We start from the raw sequence: 24,314 nt of genomic DNA, 5'->3' as shown, positions 1-24,314 counted from the left end.
CAATTTATTCAGCCATTCTCCAATTGATGGGCATCCACTCAGTTTCCAGTTTCTAGCCACTACAAACAGGGCTGCCACAAACATTCTTGCACATACAGGTCCCTCTCCCTTCTTTAAGATCTCTGTGAGATATAAGCCTAGTAGTAGCACTGCTGGGTCAAAGGGTATGCACAGCTTGATAACTTTTTGAGCATAGTTCCAAATTGCTCTCCAGAATGGCTGGATGTATTCACAATTCCACCAACAATGTATCGGGGTCCCAGTTTTCCCACATTCCCTCCAGTATTCCATATTATCTTTCCCTGTCATTCTAGCCAATCTTGACAGGTGTGTAGTGGTATCTCAGAGTTGTCTTAATTTGCATTTCTCTGATTAATAATGACTTGGAGCATCTTTTCATATGGCTAGAAATAGTTTCAGTTTCTTTGTCTGAGAATTGTCTGTTCATATCCTTTGACCATTTATCAATTGGAGAATGGCTTGATTTTTTAAAAATTACAGTCAATTCTTTTTATATTTTGGAAATGAGGCCTTTATCAGAACCTTTGACTGTAAAAATGTTTTCCCAGTTTATTGTTTCCCTTCCAATCTTGTCTGCATTAGTTTTGTTTGTACAAAAACTTTTTAATTTTATATAATCAAAATTTTCTATTTTGTGATCAGTAATCATCTCTAGTTCTTCTTTGATCACAAATTCCTTCCTCCTCCACAGGTCTGAGAGGTAAACTATCCTATGTTATTCTAATTTATTTATAATCTCATTCTTTATACCTAGGTCATGAACCCATTTTGACCTTATCTTGGTGTACGGTGTTAAGTGTGGGTCAATGCCTAGTTTCTGCCATACTAATTTCCAATATTCCCAGCAGTTTTTGTCAAACAGTGAGTTCTTATCCCCAAAGCTGGGGTCTTTGGGTTTGTCAAACACTAGATTATTAAAGTTATTGACTGTTTTGTTCTTTGAACCTAACCTATTCCACTGATCAACTAGTTTATTTCTTAGCCAATACCAAATGGCTTTGGTAACCACTGTTTTACAATATAATTTTAGATCTGGTATACCCCCTAGCTTATTTCTTAAAGAAAAGATGAAACAGTTCTCATTCTCAAAGAATTTAATGGGAGAGATATTTCCATTCACAATTTACAAAATGATTATCTGGGAGTTTTAGGAGGAGAGCAGTAACTACTGGGGAAAGGGAGTAGAGATTCATAACAGAGGAAAATATGGAAATGCATTCTAGGGTTGGAAATGGTGCCAGGGATGGAAAATGGAATATGTTTATGCAGCACAGCAAGTGGACAAACCTGACAATTATAGAAAACTTGGAAAGAAGTGTGACAAAATTGGAAAAGTAGGAAGGGGCCAAGACAGAAAGAGCTTTAATGGCAAAACAGAGGAGTTTCTCTTTGACCTTCAAAGATCATTGAAAGCTATAGTGATTGATTTGAGTAAAGGTTGAGGTTTAGAACTTTTGCTAGATCCTGTATGGAATAGAATGGAGTGGGTAAAGGCTTGAGGTAAGGAGAGCAAGTAGGACACTACAGTAATAGACCCTGGTGGTGAGATCCTGAACTCAAGGGGACTTTGTGAATGGAGCAGGGAACCACCAAAGTCCCTGCTTATAACATAGAATGCAGCCAAACTGAAATGCTAATGGTCTCATAGAAGTTAACAGCTCTTTGTAGGTGAAAATTCCTTTGGCGTTTGGGATGTCAAGAATATATATCTTCCATCTTCCTATACCAAGCAGCAGCAGCAGCATAGGACTTCTACGCTCGGTTCTTCTGGAATTAAGAAAGGGATTCCGTCTAGGGGAGGAGGCCTCCAGGCATCATCAGTAGTGTCAAGGTGTCAAGGGAGGGTCTGGGACTTTGGGGCCAGATGAGAGAAGCATATGCAGCTGAATGAAAACCATTAGTATCTAGAGGGCCTGTTCCTTGGTATTTAAAGAAAAAAAGACTAATTTTTCACAGGCTGCATGTCATAATTATCCAATTAACACTGCCATTTTCTTTGATGATTTCTTCTGTTAGGAACTGAATATATCTCATGCTCTGCTCTCCCCTACAATTGTTTCTGTTGGATTGTAATGTCCTTAAAGACAAGATTGGCATCTTATTTCATTATTTTTATTCCCCTAGTAACTACCATAATTCTTTGCGCACAGTAGATCCTAAGTGTCTCATGAATTGTGTACTGCATCCTAGACCAACTAATCAGTTTCTAATTCTCGGTCTGTTTTCTTTATCACTGATATCTGCTTATTCCTTCTTTATTCCCTCCTAACCTTTATATAATAGTCTCCTTTATATAACAAAGCATTTATATTTCTAATACCTACTGTCTCAACGTCTAAAAAGTACCTAAATTGTATTTCTGCTAACAGTGCTTGTACATGGGTAATTAATTCCTTGTACCCAGAGAGAAACAAATATAGTAAATAATGTGCATTTTATTTAAATATCATTAATAACCTATTAAGATCTAATAAAATTAAAATCTAATGAATCATTAAAGACCTAAAAATAACCTAATAAAATAGGAAAAGTAATCTTATCCTTTTTCTAGAATTTGGAACATAGCATTTGTTTTAGACACTGTTTAGTGCCTAAAAGTGTGATGTAGCCCTTTCAGTTAGTTATTGCTGACTTGACAAACAGGGGAGGGAAGGTCCTATTCCGGAATCTCATTCCTGCATAGCTCTCTTAACAGAGTTCCATACGGACAAAAGCTGAGTCAGAGCAGAGATGCAGACTACGCTATAAGCAGTGATGGCCCAATTCAGGATTTTAGACTGCATGATCAACCATAATTGGAGTTTTTTATGTAATCTCTACTGTGCTTGGAGTGGTCAGGTTTGTCTTAAATATATTTTAATGCTTGTTTATTGTTAAATACTTTCTTAAGCAAAATAAGGAAATACTGCAGAGCAATGCTTTAACAATTAGAAGTAATCTTTCCAAGTATTATTTTGTGTAGAAATAGCTATTTTTGAATTGCCTATTCAATATCTGAATTTTTTCAAAAAAAGAATTATGATTAGATAGAGCAACGGAAGGCTTATTTGTAGAGCTTTAATTGATGGGGGAGGGGAGACTATTAACTATTTTTTTAAAAACAAAACTGATAGACTAAATGAATAGTCAATAGTTTATTCATTTCATATGATACATATGGCATATACATTAGGTAAAATTCTGAAATCAGTTCTTTTTTTAAACTGTATTTTGAAGCTCTAGGCTTTTTTCATTCAAAAATAAAATAGAAATTTCTTTAAAATAATATCATCTTTTGAAAAAATGCAGTTATCCTAATGTTTGGTGAGAGTTCATTTTTTATTTTGTAACTCAGTTGCTTTTGAATTGTCTAAAAAAAAAATAGGCAAAAACTAGTGGGTTCTTCTATTCTTTTTTTCCTCCCCCAGTATTCTTCAGTCAATAGTATGTGAAGTATTTCTAATCCAAATTGCTTTTATAAATCAGAAATAATTTTTATGGTGGCTCCTCTGAAAGAATTGATAGAAGCCTATCCAATTGTTAATTTGACCTGACTTAGTACCTTGAAAATTGTCATTTATTTATTGATTGTTGATCATTTTTTGTTTTCTTCATTATAAAATTGTGTCTTTTCAGACTTGAAGGGAAAATCAGTTTACTATTTTTCTATTTGGTCAAAGATAATGTGTGCAATTTCGATAAGTAGTTAAAATTCTGCTTTTTTCACTTCAGACATGACTGTTTTTTGTTGGCATAGAAAATAAATGCATCTTTTGATGGTTAGTTCATTTTTCTTCTATATTAACAGCCTCCATTTTGTGGAGAGGAGGAAAAAATATTGCTATTGTGGGGGCTGAGCATAAAAGACTAATGAATCATAGAAATTGGAGATGAGGAAAGCTTGTTCAGTCTATCCTGCCAGTTCAAGATTGATCCATCAATATACTTTCTGGTTCTTTCACTAATGGAGTTACATTACAGTAATAAAATATGGATTTCGAATGGCAACTTAAAAGAAAAGGATAAGATAGATGTTACATTAACTTAAAACATAAAACTTCATAATTAGGGAAACAAAAAAGAAGCAATTGCATTTTGAACTTTTCCTTTTTGGGGTTTTAATAAGTTATAGCATTATATCTCTATTTCATTTAACCTCTACTTCATCTGTCTTAATCATCTAAAAGAGGAGTTAGTAACTTTATGAGACATAGGGTCCTTTAAGTGTTCCTTGAGCTGGGCAAATCGTAGGGGAAAGTTTTTTTTTTGAAATAAATCAAAGAAGTTGATAAATGACTCAGTAAGCTAGGGATCACTTATGAAATTTGATGATCTTGTTACTTTATTAGAATGACTGTATCACCTTACTTGATGACTTAATCTAACCATAGGTCACTTAATTCCAACTCTTACAATAACTGGGATGTAGAAGAGGAGGGGGACAGAAGTGTGGTAGTAGTTACTCAATTCTTGTTCACAGATGAGGTTCTCTGCCAATTTCATTTTTTGATAGCTATATTCAGTGTTTATCTTTGCAATCAACTGTCAACTTTCTTTTGTTTAATCTTCATCCATTTACTCATAGGTCTATCCATTGGAATCAAGCAACAAGCCTGGTTTTATTTTTTAAGTGAGAGCCTTTCAGATCAGTTATCTCTCCCTATAATTTTTTCCCCTCCTCCTTTCCCAGTCCATTACTAAGCTGTGTAATCCAGCACGTGGATACTCTTCATGAGCCTTAGTTTCATCTTCTTATGAAACGGAGATGTTTCCTAGAATCTATTTCAGCACATTGGAAGAAAGCAATGGAGAAGGAGTAGTACTGTCTAGCCTAGACAGGTATAGCCCTTTATGAGCTCACTGTTTGTAGTTAAACCATCTTTACTATATAAACTTCCTGGTCCCTGATCTCCTTTTCACTAAATTCCTATTTCCTGTTTAAATGTTTGAAGAATGCTTCCAGGTCCTTTGTATCTGAATCTTTGATTTCTCCTCTGAAGTATAGACAGAGTTGTGCTGGATTATTTGAAGCCAAAAGTTCTGTGGGTTGGAGGACATGAGAAAACTGGCTGCTACTGTCCTGAATTAATCTGTTTGGAAAAGTGAAAGTTTCAAATGTTGCTGTCTAGGTTAAAACAGGGTCTGTAACAACACTATGGGAAAAATGTAAAGAAAGTGAACTAGCAGAATCACATGATATTGTTAGAGGATAATAGATCTTAAGGAACTGTTCAGAATACAATTTGAACCTAAATTTAACTTCCTTGTTCTTCAGTTCTACCTGTACTAAAGTAGAATGGAAATGCATTGTTTGATGACATTCCCCATCTGTATGGTCCATTAAATGGATGCTAAATAGTCCTTTGAAGAGATGTTGTAGAGAACATTTTTGCTCAGGTACAGTAGGTACAAGTCGTTTTAAAATTATATTCTGAGATTCATAATTTGCAAATTTCCTTCCTCTAAGAGTAGATGAGAAAATCTGTCAAATTTGGGAGGGATTTGTATCAAAATCCTACTCTTATGACTGTTATTACAGATTCAAAAAAGATACAGAGAAGAAACCAATAACTTTCTTAGGTTGGTTCTCATTTGTGGGATTGGCTCGATTCAATTCAATAGGTATCTATTAGATATATAATAAAGTAAAGTAGCGGGAACACAAAAAGGACTTCTAATAAGTTGGATAATATTTTTAAATGATGAGTGCTACTGGCAGGCATAAGACTTTGGAAATAGAGGGGAAGAAAGGAGCTAATTAAGAGAGGAGAAAAGAGAAGGAAGAAAAGCAAAGAAAAGATTAAAGAAAACTTAAAACTTTCATTTTAGCATCTCCTGTGCTTGCAAAGCCCTTCCAATGTTTCTACTAAAATGGACTTATCCCTGCTTCTGTACCTGTCTGTTGCATGATATGCATTTAACAGTACTGGTACATCTGTGAGAGAAATCGTGAGGTCATAGATTTTGATCAGCCTCATCATTTTTATAATTGAAAAGAATGAGACCCAAAGAGTGTTCATAGTCATGTAATGAATAGGTAAGATTTAAGCTAGGGTTTTGATCACAAATGAAACAGTTTTCTCAGGTACCATACTGCCTCCTCTGATGTCCTGTTTCCTGGTTATGGTGGAGATGAATAAAATGTATCATTAACTACCTTAAATATCATTTGTTCAGTGGTGCCAAGACAATAGAGTGCTTTTCTGTGGATTAGGATCCAGATAACAGGACTTAGTAAATATTTTTGCTGTGAATATAAACAAATGGATATACTTATACATTCTTGGTTTTAATGATCTTGTGATGTAGCAGAACAAAAAACAGGAATAGGATTACATAAGCTTTTTTTCCCCTTTATAACATTTTCCTACCAGTTGTGAAAATTATAGGAAGGTGACTGTTACTGGATTTTGTGTTGGAGTGATTGTTCAGTTTTTACGTTTTGTAGATTCTATTGCTTCATTTTCTAGGAGTGTCAAAAAGATGATCCAGGGATAGGGAACCACTGATGTGAGGAATGGATTTTAAGTATAATAGTAATAAGGAGTTTATGTTATGGTGTCATGGAATTGTTGATAGAATGGAATAAATGAGGCATTAAGATTTTATCGATGTGACATTGTGCGTGTGTGTGTGTGTGTGTGTGTGTATGGTCATGCTATTAATATAGGTAACATAAACTGCTTTCTATGCACCATACACTGTGCTAAGCACCTTAAAAAGATGACCTCACCCCAACAACACTGGGAGGTGGGAACTCTTGTTATTTCTTTTTTGTGGTTGAGGAACTGAGATAAATAAAAATTAAGTGACTTGGTGAAGATCCATACAACCAGTTTGGATTTTAATCCAGGTCTTTCTAATTTCAGGCCTACTACCCCAGATACCTCCCTGAAACAAATTCATCACTTGCCATCACTGGTAAAGCTTAATCTTGGTAAAATGTGGTCATCAAAGGTGTGTGAGTGATTAAATAGTAAGCCCTTTAGCTTCACATGAAAGAAAGACTGTTATTATTTGTGGGTAGCACCATTGAGCTGAGCTACACATGTCTTTGGTTTGGATCCTAAAGGGATCTCAGTTGTATAGGAATGTGAGGATGGTTCAGCTCAAGCTCATCACTATTGCTGGAAAACACTTGAATGGTTAAGTTAATGTATGAAATAGATCAAATCATGGTAATTCATTATGTTATAAGTGTGCTAAAAATTACTTAGCAATGACTCATTAATTTGAACCTCCTCCCCCCCCCAAAAAAAAAAAAGAAAAAATTGCGGTAATTCAGACATGGCCCGAGTTAGACATTACATTTGAATTATATATATGAATAATAACATATATATGTAATAAAATAGATAAATAGGTAGGAAATTAAAGACAGTGCTGGATCTGGAGTCGGGAAGATAAGTTTAAATCTAGGCTCAGACTGTTACTACCTGTGTGATTTATGTTTGCCTCAGTTTCCTTATCTATTAAAATGGGAATAATAATAACACCTTCACAGGATCATTGTGAGGATTTTGTGAGGTAGTATTTGTAAAGTGCTGTATAAATGCCACCCCCCCCCCCCCAATACCATTGTATAATGCCTGATGATAGATATAAGTTTTTGGAGACATTGCTCTCTCTAGTGACCTCCTGCACAATAGACCTCTTGGGACTTTCATCACGCTTCCCGGAGTTTAGGTGTCCTTGTCAGTTACATGACCCACAGCTCCAGCCCCACATTATCAGGCCAGATATTTTCTTTGCACACTTCCAAAGAATCTCCTAAAAAGATCTCAAAAGTCAGTGAGTTTACAACGGGATTCCTTATTTCCTCCCACCTCCCCTTCCATATCTCTCTTTTAAACTTGTTTATTTGTGTATCAGGTACCACCCTGGTCTGGTTGCTCAAGTGTCCTTGACTCTTCATCCCTGCTCCCACCTTCCCAGGGTCCAGTCAGTTTCCCAATCTTGTTAGTCTTGTGGATTTTACCTTTACAACCTCTCAAGTCCTTCCCCTCTGTCCTCATGTAATCACACTCTATTGTAGGCTTTCTGCAGTTCTGGCCCAGAGTATTACAGTAGAATCTTAAATAGACTCCCTGTTTCAGTTCCCTTCTTTCCCCAACCTATCTTCTACACAGCTGCAAAAGTGTTACCTGGAGCAGAAATATGATCTTGAGTCAATAAGCTCTAGTGGTTCCCAGTTGCCTCCAGGGTCAAATACAAATTCTATTTTATATTTAAAACCTTCCCAACTTGGCTTCAGTCAGTCAATTATTCAGTGCCAAGCAGTGGGAAAAACAGAAAATGAAATTCTATATTTGCAAAAAAATTTATACTCTAATGGATGTCATAGGAAGTACACATCAGTATATGCAGAATAAATATGTGAATAAATGCATATAAATATGAAGTAGTTAATTATAATTACTTTGGCAGGGAGGGTACTTGCAGAAATCTAGGGACTCAAGGAAGACTTCCTGTAGAAGGTGCATGTTACTTGAGCTGCATGTTAAAGGGGGCTTAATGAGTAGGGATGAGTTCATTCCAAGTATATAAAATGCTTGTGCAAAGTGGCTGAGACAAAAAGAAATCAAGAGAAGATTTGTGAATAATGGAAGAATGCCATTTTGGCTGAATTGATGAGGGAATAATGTCAAGTGTGACTTAGGACTAGATTGAGAAGGACAGTAAAAATGAAATAGAGGAGTTTATATTTTAACTTAGAGGCAACAGGGAACTACTAGAATGGGTTGAGTTGGGGAGTGACAGAGTCAGATCAGTGCTTAATGAAAATTATTGTCAGAAGTTCGTAGGGCAGACTAGAGTTAAGAACGCGTTAGAGAGGCTAACTAATTTGGACATTGTTGACATTAATTTAGCAAAGAGAGACTGAGAATCTTCACTAAGACTGTAGATGGATGAATAGAGAGAAGTTGGATGCAAAGTATGTTGTGGTAGAGACAGCAAGATGTCCCCATTGTTTGATATGTGAGAGTAAGGAGTCCAGAATTGTGCTAAGGTTGCAAACCTAGGATATGGGAATGATGATGGTCCCTTCATCAGAAATAGGTAAATTTGGAAGAAGGGAGAATTTAGAAGGAAAGGAATGAGTTTAAATTTGAACATGCTGACTTTGAGATGTCTTTAGGACATCCACACTGAAATGTCCAATAGACAACTGATGATAAAAGACTAAACCTTCAGTGGAGAAAGGTGAAATGAATAGATTTTTTGAGTGATCAATTTAAAAACTTGTGGTTTTCCAGGGGAGAGAATATAGAGGAAAAAAAGTAGAGGGGCTAGGACAGAACCTAGTGAATACTTGGTTAGGGAGCCTAATATGAAAGAGAAGATAGCCAGGAGATGGAGAAGGAACAGTCAGATAGGTAAGAGAGTATTGTCATGAAAAGCTGGAGGAGATAATATCCCAGAAGAGTATGCTTAGCATTGTCAACTGGATGTATCAGAGGTCAAGAATGACAAGGATTAAGAAAAGGTTATCATATTTGACAATTAAAAGATCTTTGGTAACTTTGGGGAAAAAAAGTTTCAGTTGAGTAATGAGGTCAGAAGCCAAATGGCAAAGGGTTGAGAAGTGAGTGAGAGGAGAGGAAGTTAAGGCTGCAAAAGTAGATGGCTTTGTGTAGGAATTTAAAAAAGAAGAGTTTGATAGCTTTGTGGGAGTGGGAGTTGTGGGGGGCGGGGACTGGGATCTAGTGAAGGTTTTGTTTTTGTTTTTTTTAGGGCAGGCAAGTCTTGGGCCAACTTGAAAGCAATGGGAAAGGAATCTTGTCTAGGAAGAAGTAAAAGATGGGGGTAGGAGTGGGGTGTCTCCTGATTGAGGTTGCAAATGTAAAAAATGGGAGGGGTAGGGATTAACCAGAATGGCCCCTTTGTTACATCCATTCTCACTGGAATCCTGAGTTGTCTAACATAATTAATCTATCATTTAGAGACTTGCTACAATTGTTGAGTAATTATTATACAAGCTTTCTGGTGCCCAAATCACTTTAAAAGAAGGAATGGGGGACAGCTAGGTGGCACAGTGAATAAGAACATTGTCCCTGGAGTAAGGAGGATCTGAGTTCAAATGTGATCTCAGATAATTGACACTTACTAAGCAATGTGACCCTGGACAAGCCCACTTAATGCAGTTACCTTGATTTAAAAAAAAAAGGGGGTGGGGTGGGATGGGGTTGAGGGGATTGAGAAAGGGGGGTCCTGTTCTTTTTAGTGGGATTGAAGCAAACTTATCTTTATAAGTATTTTTCAAAATTTTCTTTCATGATTATGAATTTGACAAACATCAACTATATCTTCAAAGAAAAAAATTGTATGACATTGGATATTTTATGTATAGTGTGTGTGTGTGTGAAAGACAGACAGTTCTAGTACTACTATAGTTAAACAGTAATTTAAAGTAGAGTTAATTGAAAAAGTTACCTAATTTCCCTCTTTGCATTTCTTTGAACTTTGTTCTAAAGTATTTATTTTTTTGAAAGTACATGCAAATATTAGTGATTTTGTGCTTCGTTAAATATTTATTTCATTACAAGTTATGATCCATTGTAAAAATAGTACATGTAATTGTGTCACATAACACATCTATATTTGCTTTATTAATCTGCTTCTTGGCAGTGAGGATGGGGAGTGAATTTATGGCTGAATTAGCTCATGAAATTGTAAGCTAAAGCACTACCCATCATAGTATCTTAGAATGTTGGAAGTGGGAGATACTTAAATGTCATTTAGTCCATCTCTCTTGTTTTATAGATGAGAAAGACTGTTCAGAGAAGTTGTGACTTGACCAAGATCACACAGTTCCTTATTAATGGGATGAGACCTAGATAGATGAGACAATAGATTGTACCATCTGAATTGTAGACATAGTTTCTAAGATAAATTTACCAGAATTATGGGGCTAGGTTTCTTGGACCTTCCACTCTAAAATGGCCACAAACATCATAGGTAGTTTCTGGCTTAGCACATGATTTTTAACAGTGCAGTAAATGATTATCTCAAGTTTACTCATTTAGAAGCAGTTGTTTGTATGTGTGTGTGTATATGTATATATATACATATATACATATACACACACACATGTTAGTTAGTTGGTTGTTATTCTTTGTTCTCCAAAAGGACCAAAATGATATCACTGTGTTAGAGTTGAGTTAACAGTGTGTCCGACTGGTTATTCAGACCGACATGAGCTTGGAATGCGTTGCCACAATTGAACACAAATAGTCCTGTGAACATTTGGGGGGGGGGGATTCTCTATATTTGTGTATCTTGTGTTTTTGGGGGGCTAATTCACTTATGCTTTGCTCACAAAGCACAGCACCTTCTTTGAAACCACGCCATGCTAGGTGATCCTGAGCCAGTGTCTCCCATGTCATTCAATCAATTATAAAGTTCTTAAGAGAGACCTTGAGAGTGTCCTTGTATCACTTTTTCTGGCTACCACATGAGCTCTTGCCATGTGTGAGTTCTCCATAAAATAATGTTTTTAGCAAGCATACATTTGGCTTTCGGACAATGTGGCCAGCCCAGTGATGTTGTGTTCTCTGCAGTAGAGTTGGAATGCTTGGCAGTTTAGTTCGAGAAAGGACCTCTGTCTCCTATCCTATCCTGCCAGATAATCTTCAGAAGCTTCCTAAGAAAATTCAAATGGAAGCAATTCAGTTTCTTGGTGTGGTGCCTGGTATGTTGTCCAGGTTTTTACCTGCAAACAGCAATGAAGTCAGCATAGTGATTCTGTAGATCTTCAATTAGATAGTCTAATATTCCTCTCTTCTTCCACACTTTCGTTCAGTTCCTCCCAAACTGAGCTAGCTGAGTAGTGCTATACTGTCAAGGTAAGCAAACTGTCCACAGCAATCATAACTTCTGCATTTGCTGTAACTGATGACTCCACACATGGATGGTATAGTGCTGGCTGTTTTCTTGTTATTAATTGTTAGGCCAAACTTAGCCCAAGCAGCAGAGAATTGATCCATACTTTGTTGTTGCATCTCAGTTTTAGAGGCTGCACCAAGGGCACAACCATCTACAAACAAAAAAATCACGTTCCAATGCTCCCTCCACTTTAGTATTGGCTGGTAGCCTTTTCATGGTGAAGAATTTACCACCAGTTCAATGGCTGACTTTGATTCCATGATTGTCCTCAAGAAGATGTTTGACAACATGGCTGAAACCATCATGCAAAAAAAAAAAAAAACAAAACCACGGGAGCAAACACACAGCCTCGTCTCTCTGCATCGGTGACTGGGAAAGCTCGAGAGCATTGTCCATTGTCCAGAATCCAGGCAAGCATGCTCTCATGAAACTGACGTACTAGACTGATGAACTTCTCTGAGCACCCGAATTTGGATCACTACATTTTATTGTTATCTTGAGAAATTACAGGTTAGGTACAGGTTGGAAATGGAAAAAGAGCAAATGTGTTTTCTGTGCAGATATTTTTGCAACAGTATGGAAAAGAACAGTATGGGTTTTTTTTTTTTTTTTTTAAGAAAGAATGGATGTGTCTGTGATACATAAATTCACCATACTTAAGTCCTTTCAGCCTCACCTTTTCTAACCAATACATGAGCACTTTCCCTGTGAGAGTTCTCCATAAAAGAATTTTTTTAGCAAGCATACACTTAGCTTTTGAGCCAAAGCACCTTTTGTATTCCTAAATTCTTTTTATTACATAGAATATACATTGATTTTAGGATTGATGTTCAATGAGTTATATTTTTTAACATCAAAGTTAATCATAGTTTAAGCTACTGTATTATAACTTAAAACTCTAATTCAGGAGTGAGCAACTTTTCTTAAGCTATTAGCCATGGGGAAAAATTAACTAAAGGCCAAATATAAAAATCAAATTAGTTTAATTCAGTCTCTCAAAACAAAATAAACGTTCTTGCTTCTGATTTTCATCTTCACAAACATATATGAGCTCAAAGCATTAGCACGTTTAAATGAACTTGATCAAAGTACAGATACTAAGAAATCCATTAGCCACATTTTTAAGGGATATTTATCTTTGAGAATTACTTGCACCAAAGAATCTAGTAGGGAAAATGTAATTAAGCACATGTTTTACTGCTTGCTAGCAGTGGGGAGAGGTTTATATGAGGGTATAGATAAAATGAAGAAAAATGAATTTTTAACTCTTTTTGTTTCCACTTTTAGATTTTTTATTTATTCCCTGTTATTAATGCTTATAACTAGTGTGAAAATAAAATTTGATGTTTGGTTGTTGATTGTTTCTTTTAGAATTGTCAGCTAAATAGCATAGTAGAGTACTGGTCTGTAGTCAAGAGAGATGCATATTCCTGAATTCAAATCTGGCGTCAGAACTTACTAACTGTGGTCCCTGGGCAAGTCCCTTCATCCTATTTGCTTTAGTTGCCTTGTTTATAAAATGAGCTAGAAAAGAGACTGTCAGATCATTTCAATATCTTTCCCACAAAAACCCCAAATGGGATCATAGTGCATCAGACATTACTGAAAAATGACAACAGTCTTTTTCTAGATGTTATCTTCCTTTGCCCTTTTCTGCTATACCTACGCTGTAAATTCTCTATTATCTATTTTCTTTGTTTTTATCTCCTAGTTACTGTTGAATTGGATCCGCTGCAAATTACTTTTAATCCAATTTAACTGGACTATTATTGTTACATAGAAATCCTCTTAAATCTCAGATTTATGTTCTGTCATCATTCTTGTAGCAGATATTAAAATCTTTCTCCTTTCTTCCTCAATTCAATTCAATTGAATTTATATTAAACATATAGTATATATAAGGTAGTATGCTAAGAGCCAGAATTACAAAGACAAAAATGAAACAGTCTGTTCACAGGCCACTCGTTCTTTTGGAGGAGGACAGGATATGAATTTTCAGAGTAAGATAGTTAATTGCTTTCTAGAGAAGGTGAATATAACTTGTGAACTGAGTCTTAAAGAAAAGAGAGAAGAAGGGTTGAGTAGAGAAAGCATTCCATCAAGGGGGAATAGCCTGTGTAAGTGCCCTGAGATTTGAGATAGATATTGCCATGTCCTTACCTCTTTTTACTTTTTGCCCTGGAATGGGGCAATTGATGATATTATTGGAGTTATGAATCTTCTTGGGATGTAGGACTGTCTCCTTTTCAAACTACTATGCCTCAAATAGTAGTTTAGGGCCTGGAAATCTGTGCTATGAACTTTCTGGGGAGAGTCTTGGGATTAACAGCACTGTCTGGGTTTCTTTATCTACCTTTGGTAGCCTCTTCAATAGTTATTTCCCAGAATCAATATGCACATTTTTTATCTTAGACTCACAAAGTACATAACTGATCTGTCATCAATTTTCAGAACAAGAAAGGGAATCCAGACTGAGATGCCCTCTTCCAGAGAATCTGGCCCATGATTCCATCTAATAGCCAGTTATCCTCATCCTTGAGAGGAAATGGAAAATAGGCAGAGGCAGCAGGTGGAGGGTGTTGGAATATTCATTTCTTCTTTCCATTGCATTTGTTCAAGTTGTCCTTCAGAACTTCATTAATACAATACACTCTCTATTCATCCTTTCCTCTCAGGAATCTAAGCTTTCACTGGGATTGTGACGCATAGTCTTTCCACATGGGGAACATTTATTTTAAAAATCTAAATTTTTTTTTAGTTCTACTCTGTTCTAACTGCCAAAATTAGAAACCATTATTCCTAATTAAGGTTCTTCCTTTCTTCTTCAAAATTCTCATTCAATATCTAAGAATGTCTCTAAGATTTTTCATTTTTTTTCCTCTGGATTAAATATTCTTCAACCATAATATAGTATGATATATTTTCTAGTCTTTTCCCTGTCTTGGGTGTTCTCTCTGATGTGCATTCTTACTCATCTATGTCGTTCTCCAAATGGTGGTTCCCAGAACCAATCAAAAGCTCTCTGTAGTGGGACTTTTTTTTTTTAAACTTCTCTAGTCCAGGACATATAAGGCCTCTTGCAGATGAGGCAGTGTAGTGCTAGCTTTTGGCCAGCAACCTTATCAATGTTGACTTATTGATAGAGCTTGAAGTTCTCCAAACCCATAGTCCTTTTTTTCAGATGAACCATAGTTGAGCCATGTCTCTCTTCTTTACTTTGTATATAGGAACTCAATTAGAAGACATTACATTTGTCCTTTTAAATTTCAACTTAATTGATTTGGCCTAACATTATAGCCTAAAATCTTTTTGAATCACAGGATTGTAGAAAATAGAACTGGAAACAAACTTAAGAGATCATCCTTATTTTTTCATCTAATAGGTTAGCAGCAAATTTATTAAGCATGCCATGCCATTTTTATCGTTTTCTAAAGTACTGATAAAAATGACATGTTTGAGACCACACAGATAGGAAATACAGAGCTAAGAATTTACATTGTGGTTGTCTGAATTAATATCTAACATTTTTTGAACATTAGATCCTCAAAGAGAAGATCTCTTAAAAATGAATGTCTCGTGTAAATAGCTAAGATTTCCTAAATAGATATATTGAGAAAACATGAATATAAGATGGAAACAAGAAATAGTATTCACGAAGTGTGTGCTTGTGAGAGGAAAAGCAATAGGAATCAAATCGTTGGGTACTAAAATTGTCTTTTCTGACAACCATGGAAGATTCCATAGCAAGGTCATTTGGTTATGTAAAAAATCAAGGTTGAAAGATACCATAATAAAAGATAAAAGCTGATTTTTAAAAAATGTACATATAAATATGTATGTTATATACATAGTTATTACACTTGTGTGTATGCATACATAGATCTCTGTGTATAGTTTTTCTTTATTTCTACCTAATTTCAGTCTTAAACTACTCCTTTTCAAATGTCCTATACCTCCAGCACATTTTCCCTTTTACTGAGATTACAGCTCCTACCTGTTCTTTCCTCCTCCCGACCCCATACCTAAAATTCATTCTTTCTTTAATGTTGCCTCTTAGAATGATTATCTTTCTTCTTGAATCAGATACCACATTCTCCATGAAACCTGAGATTCCTTCTTATGATCTTGAGCAAGTTAGTTAAGTGCTCTATCTACCTCAGTTTTCTTACTCATCAAATCGGAATGATAGTAACAGTCCAGGGGGGTGTAGTGAAGCTCAAAAGAGGCAATAGTTGTAAAGTGTTCTGCAGCACACAGCACTTAGTGTAGTACTTAATGAATTCCCTTTCTTTTCCTTCTCTTTCATTCCCCGCTTTTCCCCTCTTGGTTTTTTATTATTGTATACTAAAAATCAACAACAAATCTTTTGATTTTTGTAGGTTTACCATCTAGTTTGAAACTGCACTAAAACCAAATTAGTTTATTTGTTGATTCTCCAGAATTTTCTTAGTAAACTATCATATCATCAGCAAATAGGCAAAGTGGAGCAAAACCATTCCTCTCTATATATCTATAGTTTCCTTTATCTTACTGCTATTGCTACTATTTTTGGAACTAAATCAACTAGTGAGTAATGTGCTTATTGTACATACTTGCTGATCACAACATCCCTTTCTTAGAAACATTCTGTGGGCCCCATTGCTTGCTAACAACAGAGAGACTTCTTTATCTGCCCTTCAAAGATGACCATCCCAGAATTTTTCCAGCACTCATATCCTTCAAGTCAAAGCCTGCCTTCTTAGACTTTACTTCATGCACTGTGTGCTTCAGCCACCCTGGATTACAAACTGCTGCTTGCTTTCCTGTTCTGTGTATATTTGTACATGTTGAGCCCTGGGTCTGTGACAACCCTCTGTTGTGTCTGCTTCACATTTTATGTTTTAAAAGTAACATTTTGTGTTTGTGGCAGCCCTATTTGTAGTGGCTAGAAACTGGAAAATGAATGGATGCCCATCAATTGGAGAATGGTTGGGTAAATTGTGGTATATGAAGGTTATGGAATATTATTGTTCTGTAAGAAGTGACCAGCAGGATAAATACAGAGATGCTTGGAGAGACTTACATGAACTGATGCTGAGTGAAATGAGCAGAACCAGGAGATCATTATATACTTCAACAACTATACTGTATGAGGATGTATTCTGATGGAAGTGTATTTCTTTGACAAAGAGAAGATCTAACTTAGTTTGGACAGAAGCAGTTACACCCAAAGAAAGAACAGTGGGAAATGAATGTAAACTGCATGCATTTTGGTTTTTCTTCCTGGGTTATTTTTACCTTCTGAATCCAATTCTCCCTGTGCAACAAGGGAACTGTTCGGTTCTGCAAACATATATTGTATCTAGAATATACTGTGACATATTTAACATGTATAGGACATAACATGTATTGCCATCTGGGGGAGGGGGTGGAGGGACGGAGGGGAAAAGTCGGAAGAGAAGTGAGTGCAAGGGATAATGTTGTAGAAAATTACCCAAGCATGGGTTCTGTCAATAAAAAGTTATAATTATTTTTAAAAAATAGAAATATATACAGAAAAAAAAATAAAGGTAACATTTTGTTAATCTCTTCTTCAAATTTCACCTCATGTGCTGCCTTCTCAGGTATACCCAATTAGAAAGGAACCTCTTTATCCTTGCTTTGTTAGGAGAGGCTGGCTTTGTTCTTGGCACCTCTGTCCTAATTTGTATTTCTTTAATACAACAAGAAATTATTAGCTACCTGTGAATGTTCAAGGCACTCCACTAAGTGTGGAGTTACTTTGATGAATGTATAAATCTTATCCTTAAAACTCATTCATGCCTTTTCATTCCAGTGTGCCTCCTTTGCAGGCCTTCTAGGATATACTTTGTGAGGGCCAGTCCAGAGTGCTGATGGTCTTCCACTTAACTTTGTAGATGAAATAGAGGACACACATACACCCTTACTGTCTATTAGTAAGATGTATTTAGCACCTCCCTCCACCCCCAAGATAGCAAGCAATCCAATATAGGTTATACACGTACAGTCATTTTAAATATATTTCTATATTAGGCATGTTGTGAAAGAATATCAGAAGAAAAGGGAGAAAGCAAACTTAAAAAAAAAAGAAGCTGAAAATAGTATGCTTCGATTCATGCTCACTTTCCATAGTTCTCTCTCTGACTGCAGCTTGCATTTTCCATCCCGAGTCTATTGGAATTGTCAGTAATACATTAGTAATGTATTGCTGAGAAGAGCCACGTCTATCATAGTTGATCATCACATAATCTTGCTCTTACTGTGTTCAATGTCTCCTGGTTCTGTTCACTTCTCTCAGCATCAGCTCATGTGAGTTGCTCCAGGCTTTTCTGAAATAAGAATCATTTCTTATAGAAAAATAATACTCCATTACATTCATATGCCGTAATTTATTCAGACAATTGATGGGCATCTGTCCAATTTTCAATTTCCTGCTATCACAAAAGAGCATGTGGATCCTTCCCCTATCAGCCTCAGTAGTGATATTATTGGATCAAAGTATGCAAGTTTTATATAGTCTTTAGGCATACTTCCAAATTGTTCTCCAAAATAGCTGGATCAGTTCACAATTCCAAAAACAGTATTTCAGTTTTCCCACATTCCCTCTAACATCATTTTCTTTTCCTGTCATATTAGAAATCTGAGAAATGTGAGGTAGTGCCTCTTAGTTGTTTTAATTTGCATTTCTCTAATAAATAGTGACTTAGAATATTTTTTTCATATTACTATAGATGGCTTTAATTTCTGCATCTGAAGAAATCGTTTGACCATTTATCAGTTGGAGAATGACTTGCATTCCTATAAATTTGACTCACTTCTCTATTTTAGATATGAGACCTTTATCAGAAATGCTGGCTTTAAAAAGTTTTCTTCTGCATTGATTTTGTTTGGGCAAAACCTTTTTAATTTAATGTCATCATAATTATCCATTTTGCATTTCATAACATTCTCTAGTTCCTCTTTAGCCATAAATTTCTCCCTTCTCCAAAGATCTGACAGGTAACCACTCCTTGCTTTTCTAATTTGTTTATAATCACCTTTAATATCTAATCATGAATCAGTTTTGACCTTATCCTTGATATAGGGTGTGAAATGACTAGAAAGAAGACTCTTGTTACATGATTTGTGTCCAAGAAAATTTTGCTGAAAGAATAGTTACAAAAAAAAAAAAATGAGTCTTTTCTTAAAAGAAGAAAGTTGGGTCATTAAAATAATTTAGTATTTCAAATACAATTGCATGATTTCTCAAATGGACTGCTTTCTTATTTTCTATCATAAACCCTATTTGCTATTGATACATAAATCTTTGTCCAAGATACATATATTAATGTTCTTCTATATATCATAAACTGGACAATTCCGTGTGTGTGTGTGTGTGTGTGTGTGTGTGTGTGTGTGAGAGTGAGAGAGAGAGAGAGCAAGAGAGAGAGCATGCACGAGAGAGAGAGAATGAGAATATATAGTTCAACCAAACACTTTTGAGTCATTTTGGTCTTATGTGGGAGACTCTGGTGAGGTCCAAAAAGTCACTGCAGTGTCATCTTCAAATAAGAACATCTGGAAGACATAGCCTATTCCAGTTTTTTCTTCCTTATGAATTCTGCTGAATATCCTCTGATAGCCAATAAGGTCATAGAATAGGTCATAGGTTATTTCTATTAAATCTTTAAAAGAATCATAATTACAATGTATTTATGGGGAATTTCATATTGGAGGAGAACCTAAGGTACTATTTTGTGTCCTAATTAAGCAAATTTTTCTGTAGGTAATAAACAGTAAACAACAGTGAAGATGTTTTATTTCCTGTACCCTTTGGCCAATTGTATGATCATTTACAAAAGCTTTCTAATCATTGAGTATACTTTAGCTTTGTTAGTCAAAACGTTAATGTTGTTTAATTTCCTTAAAGTGAGTTGCTGGGAATATTCTCAGAATTTTTTACAGAGTTGTTTTTATTTTTTTGATGTCACATCATGAATTTGACCAATGCCAATTTTTTTTTCATAATTATTTTAAAAAATTCAATTGCAATCATTCCATCATGTAATACTTTGAATTTTGATATAATATTAAGTACAGTTTTTACACTTAACTCCTTAAAAAATTATTTTTCTTCAAAATGTTCTGAGGACGATCTATTTCTGTCAGTATGCTGGGAATCTCCATGTGTAATGATTAATCTGTAGAAATCAGCTTCTTTTTTGGGAGGGTTATTTTTATTTAAGTCATTTAATTGACTCTTTTAAATGTAGACACTAATAGGATCCTGGGGAAAATAGGTTAAAAAAAAAGTTTTTTTCAGAATTTTGAAAAACAAGTAAATTTATATTCAGGATTTTGAAGATATATAAGATTTTTTAAAATGGGAATTGAAAATCTATTGTTAATGAGATATTCACTTAGTTAGCTCCTGTTTAAAACCATAGGTTGGACAGAGGAAGAATTTTTTTTTTTTTTGTAGTTCTTAGGGCTTTATATTAATTATATGGCTATTATAATTTGGGTGAGTGCTTTATTTTCTTTTTATAGGTGGGCCATGAACTAATGACTAAATTGTATCATTGCTTGTTTTTATTTTATTTTTTTATCTTAGCAAAAGAGTGGGGGTGGGAGTTAATTTTGAAAGTTGTGTGCTTTGTTAAAATATATCTGTAATGAATGTATAGGTATTTATCTCTTAACATCTAAAGTACAATATTGTTTTTTACACCTTAATCAGGATCATTGGAGATTTGGTGATACAGATCTTTCTACTAGAAGAATTTGTAGAAATTGTTTTATGGTAGTGTTTCAGTGAATTGCTTTGTGTTTGCTTATTTTTAGATGAAAAGGACTGGATATCACAAAGTTGTGATTTTTTTTAAAGTGTATCAAAATTGTATTGTAAAACAAATTTTTTCTTTATTTTCATTCATTTTAGGTAGCCAAAAATAAAGATGGGAAAGAACAAAGTGAAACAGTATCACCATCTGAAGATGAAACATTTTCTTGGCCGGGTCCAAAAACGGTTATGTTGAAGAGAACATCTCAAGGCTTTGGTTTTACATTAAGGCATTTTATTGTTTATCCCCCAGAGTCTGCTATTCATATTTCCTGTAAGGTAAGAGAGAAATAACTAGAGTTGGGTGAATACAGGGGAAAAAGTAACTTTACTTTTCTATATCTATTGTTTTCTGTCTACTTTCTCTCATATGTTTTTACTTTCTTTATGGTCTCTACATTTTGAATTTTATTTATATGTGAATTTTATATTGGTAACATACCTGTTGTACTACTAAAAATGTTATATAGAGTTGAGATTATAATATTCACCCTAAAGCATATGTAATGAAATGTAAATAATTGGATATAGGCTGTTCTTAAGTGTACTTTTATCCTTCTGTTAAGAATTTTATTGGATTTTCCAAAACCTTTCCCCTTTGGGACCTCTTGTACCTTGATTTTTCTTTTCTAGTATTTAATGGTTGGAAACTATATAAGTGGCTGTATTGCAACTAAAACATTTGAATCAGAAATTAGTAATAGTAATGCTGTGGCCAAAGTGCATTTCACATGGTGGCCAAACCTAATGATGAGCATTTCTTTACTTAGCTAACCTGATGCCCAGCCAGAAAACATATGTGGTCATTGGAACCATAATTGAATTCCTTTTCCAGACTGTTTGAGTACCTGCCCAGGGTTTACCTCTCTTATTATAATCTTCAAAGACCTGAAGTCACCTCTGTATCATCCAGAAGCACTGGAGTAACATGTTAAATCCTAAAAGATAGTTCCTCACTCAAGTGGATTATAGCCATTGGTGTGCCTTGCACTTGCTTTACAAATACTGACTTAAAAATAGTGTGAAACCTAATTTTAGAAAATATGGAGGTGTCTTTATGATTTTTTTTTTAGTACAATTTTTTTTAAATTTATGCTTTTGTTGATTGGTTCTTAAAGGAATTTGGGGGTATTAAAGCATTTGGAAAAGTCTTAAGTGACTACAGTTGTACTTTCTCTCTTCTAAAGAGTTAGTTGTAGGATGATAGCTGGTTCTAAAATTACTGGGTCATCTAGGATCAACTTTTAAAGTATCTTTGATTGAGATTGAAATTTAGAAGTGTTGACTTCCATTTTGTACTTGCAACTTCTAGACACTTTTAAAAAACACAGTAAGCAATTGAAATTATTAAATATTTTACTGAATCTTTATTGTATATATGCATGTGTACATAGATAGATACATAAATAGATACATAGATATATGTATGGATAATATGTTTTAAAATGTCACCAAAATGAAAAGAGAAGGAGAGAGAGGGAAACATCATTACTCTCGGAAATTGTTGTATTGACGTTTCAGCCTAATGTTCATTCATTGCAGATACTCTATCCAAACAAGTTTTACAATAGTAAAGTTAATATTTAGTTCATTGTTTATTGTGTCTGTCTCATAGAATACTGTGCTAGGGTGGGTGGAGGAATGCAGAATTTAGATAAGATAAAGCCCTGCCCTGAAGAATTTAGAGCATAGGATAGTAAGGGGAAAGGGGGTGACACACTGAAATTGTTAGAATTGATTAATTAATATCAGGTAACTACATCAGAAGCATGAGCCAAGAGCCATGAAGTCCAAATGGGAAAATATTATCATTGACTTGGAATCAGGGAAGCTTTCCTGGAAGATGAGAGATGTGATTGAGATTTTAAGTAATTTTAAGCTAAGTAAAGACTCTATATGTTTTTAAGGGAAGGAGCATTTCACATAGGAAAAAGCCGTTGCAGAGGCAGGAAAGTTCTGGTTGTATAGAAGAAAGAGAAAGCAAGTAAGCTGTACATAGAATGCATGGAAGAGAAATTTAAGTTATGTTTTTAATTCATGAAATTGTGTTTGTTTCTAAGCCTTTTTGTTGTTGCTGTTTTAGGTTTTTTTTTTTTTTTTTTTTTGATTTGATGTTAGAAAACAAGGTCTCTTGAGCCCACTTATCAGACAACTTACAACGTGAACATTTGGCTCAAGTTAGCCATTGTCCTGTGATCAGTTCCATTACACTCTCCTTTTAATAATTTGTGCTACTGCCGCTTGAATGTTACAGCTTAGTTCTCTTGTTAGCAAGCCAGGACAAAGCTTCTTAATAGATTGGACTAGACCCAACACCAAAGCTTCACTCAGATAACTTGCCTCTTAGCCTTTAACAAAAAAAAACCCCTCATTTAGCCCAAGACCAGAGACTCAGGTATTAATACTTCTTGTTTCTAGGACATTGTCTGTAGGAAAGGCTGGTAATATCTGGCCCAGTCCTCAAAAGGACTGACAACTATCTTTGCCATGAGAATGATTCTTCAGGCTGGCAGCATCAGTCAGAAGGTACTACATTCCCCTTCTATAGATACCAAACCCTTACTGCTTACTCTCCTAATTCTAAAAATGCATAATCATTCCTGCTTTCTATTTGAATCACTGTAATATCTACTTCCATAGTATTCTTTTGGAATTCATATTCTTTTGTCAGTAAACTGCATCTTAGATCTCTTCTCCAATTCTGTTTTCTGGCTCCCCAAGATCTGATTTATTCCCCAAAGACATTGTATCCTTGGCTGTCCTTTCCAGTATAATGGTCTGAGAGAGAAGAGTACTCATGGATTAGATTAAAACAGCTAGCTGCTGTAGTAAATAGAATTCTGGACCTGGAGTTAGTTAGATCTGAATTCAAATATGGTCTCAGACACTTAGTAGATATAAGGTCCTAGGCAAATTACATAACCACTATCTAATTCAGTTTCCCTATCTGTAAAATGGGGAGAATAACAACTACCCCTCCTGGGTGTTAAGGATAAAGTGAGCTAATGTTTGTAAAACATTAAAGAAACTTTAAAGTGCTACATAAATGCTAGTGATTGTTGTTGTTTTAATATACTTTGTCCTCCTCTGCCATTTCCATATTCTCTTTTTATTGTCAGCATTCAATTTATTCTCTTTTGAAGTTCACTCTATCAAAATATTACCAAATGTTATTATCTTCATATATTATCTATCTGCCTATCTTTATTTTAACTTTTGTGTGTGTGTGTGTACCAGTTTTCTCTGGGTCCCATTTAATTCTTCTTTCTCAAGTTTGGCCTTTCTATTGCAATCCTCGCTCTTAGATGCTTTTTAAAAACTGAAGTAAAATTAATTTACTTAAATGACATAACTCTAAGTAGTTCAAATTGGTCAAAATCTATATAATTTTGCAGTACATTTTAATAAAAACTTTTTTAGGTCAGCATTCAGGTCATTTAGAAATGATTAAAGATATTCATGAACTATAATTATTTTAAATGTTTTGAGAGAACATGACTTGAATTCAGGAAGATTTGAGACCCATTCCCATCTTAGATATTTAACTATTTCTATACCTTTGGTCATACTACTTACTCTTTCTGAGCCTCAGTTTCCTCATCTATAA

At 35.0% G+C, this 24,314-nt stretch overlaps 1 protein-coding gene across 6 annotated transcripts in view; it reads left to right on the top strand.

Moving 5' to 3' along the window:
• Positions 1-24,314, top strand: part of ARHGAP21 (Rho GTPase activating protein 21) — a 144,850-nt gene that overhangs the window by 31,695 nt on the left and 88,841 nt on the right. For all 6 annotated transcript variants that reach the window (XM_051961180.1, XM_051961181.1, XM_051961178.1 and 3 more), the window contains one exon: positions 20,807-20,986. In XM_051961180.1, the coding sequence (XP_051817140.1) occupies positions 20,807-20,986 (180 nt within the window). The remainder of the gene's footprint in view (positions 1-20,806; positions 20,987-24,314) is intronic.

The sequence above is a fragment of the Antechinus flavipes genome, chromosome 5 (assembly GCF_016432865.1).
Source record: "Antechinus flavipes isolate AdamAnt ecotype Samford, QLD, Australia chromosome 5, AdamAnt_v2, whole genome shotgun sequence".
Lineage (NCBI taxonomy): Eukaryota > Metazoa > Chordata > Mammalia > Dasyuromorphia > Dasyuridae > Antechinus > Antechinus flavipes.
This window is presented reverse-complemented; position numbering and strand designations above follow the sequence as displayed.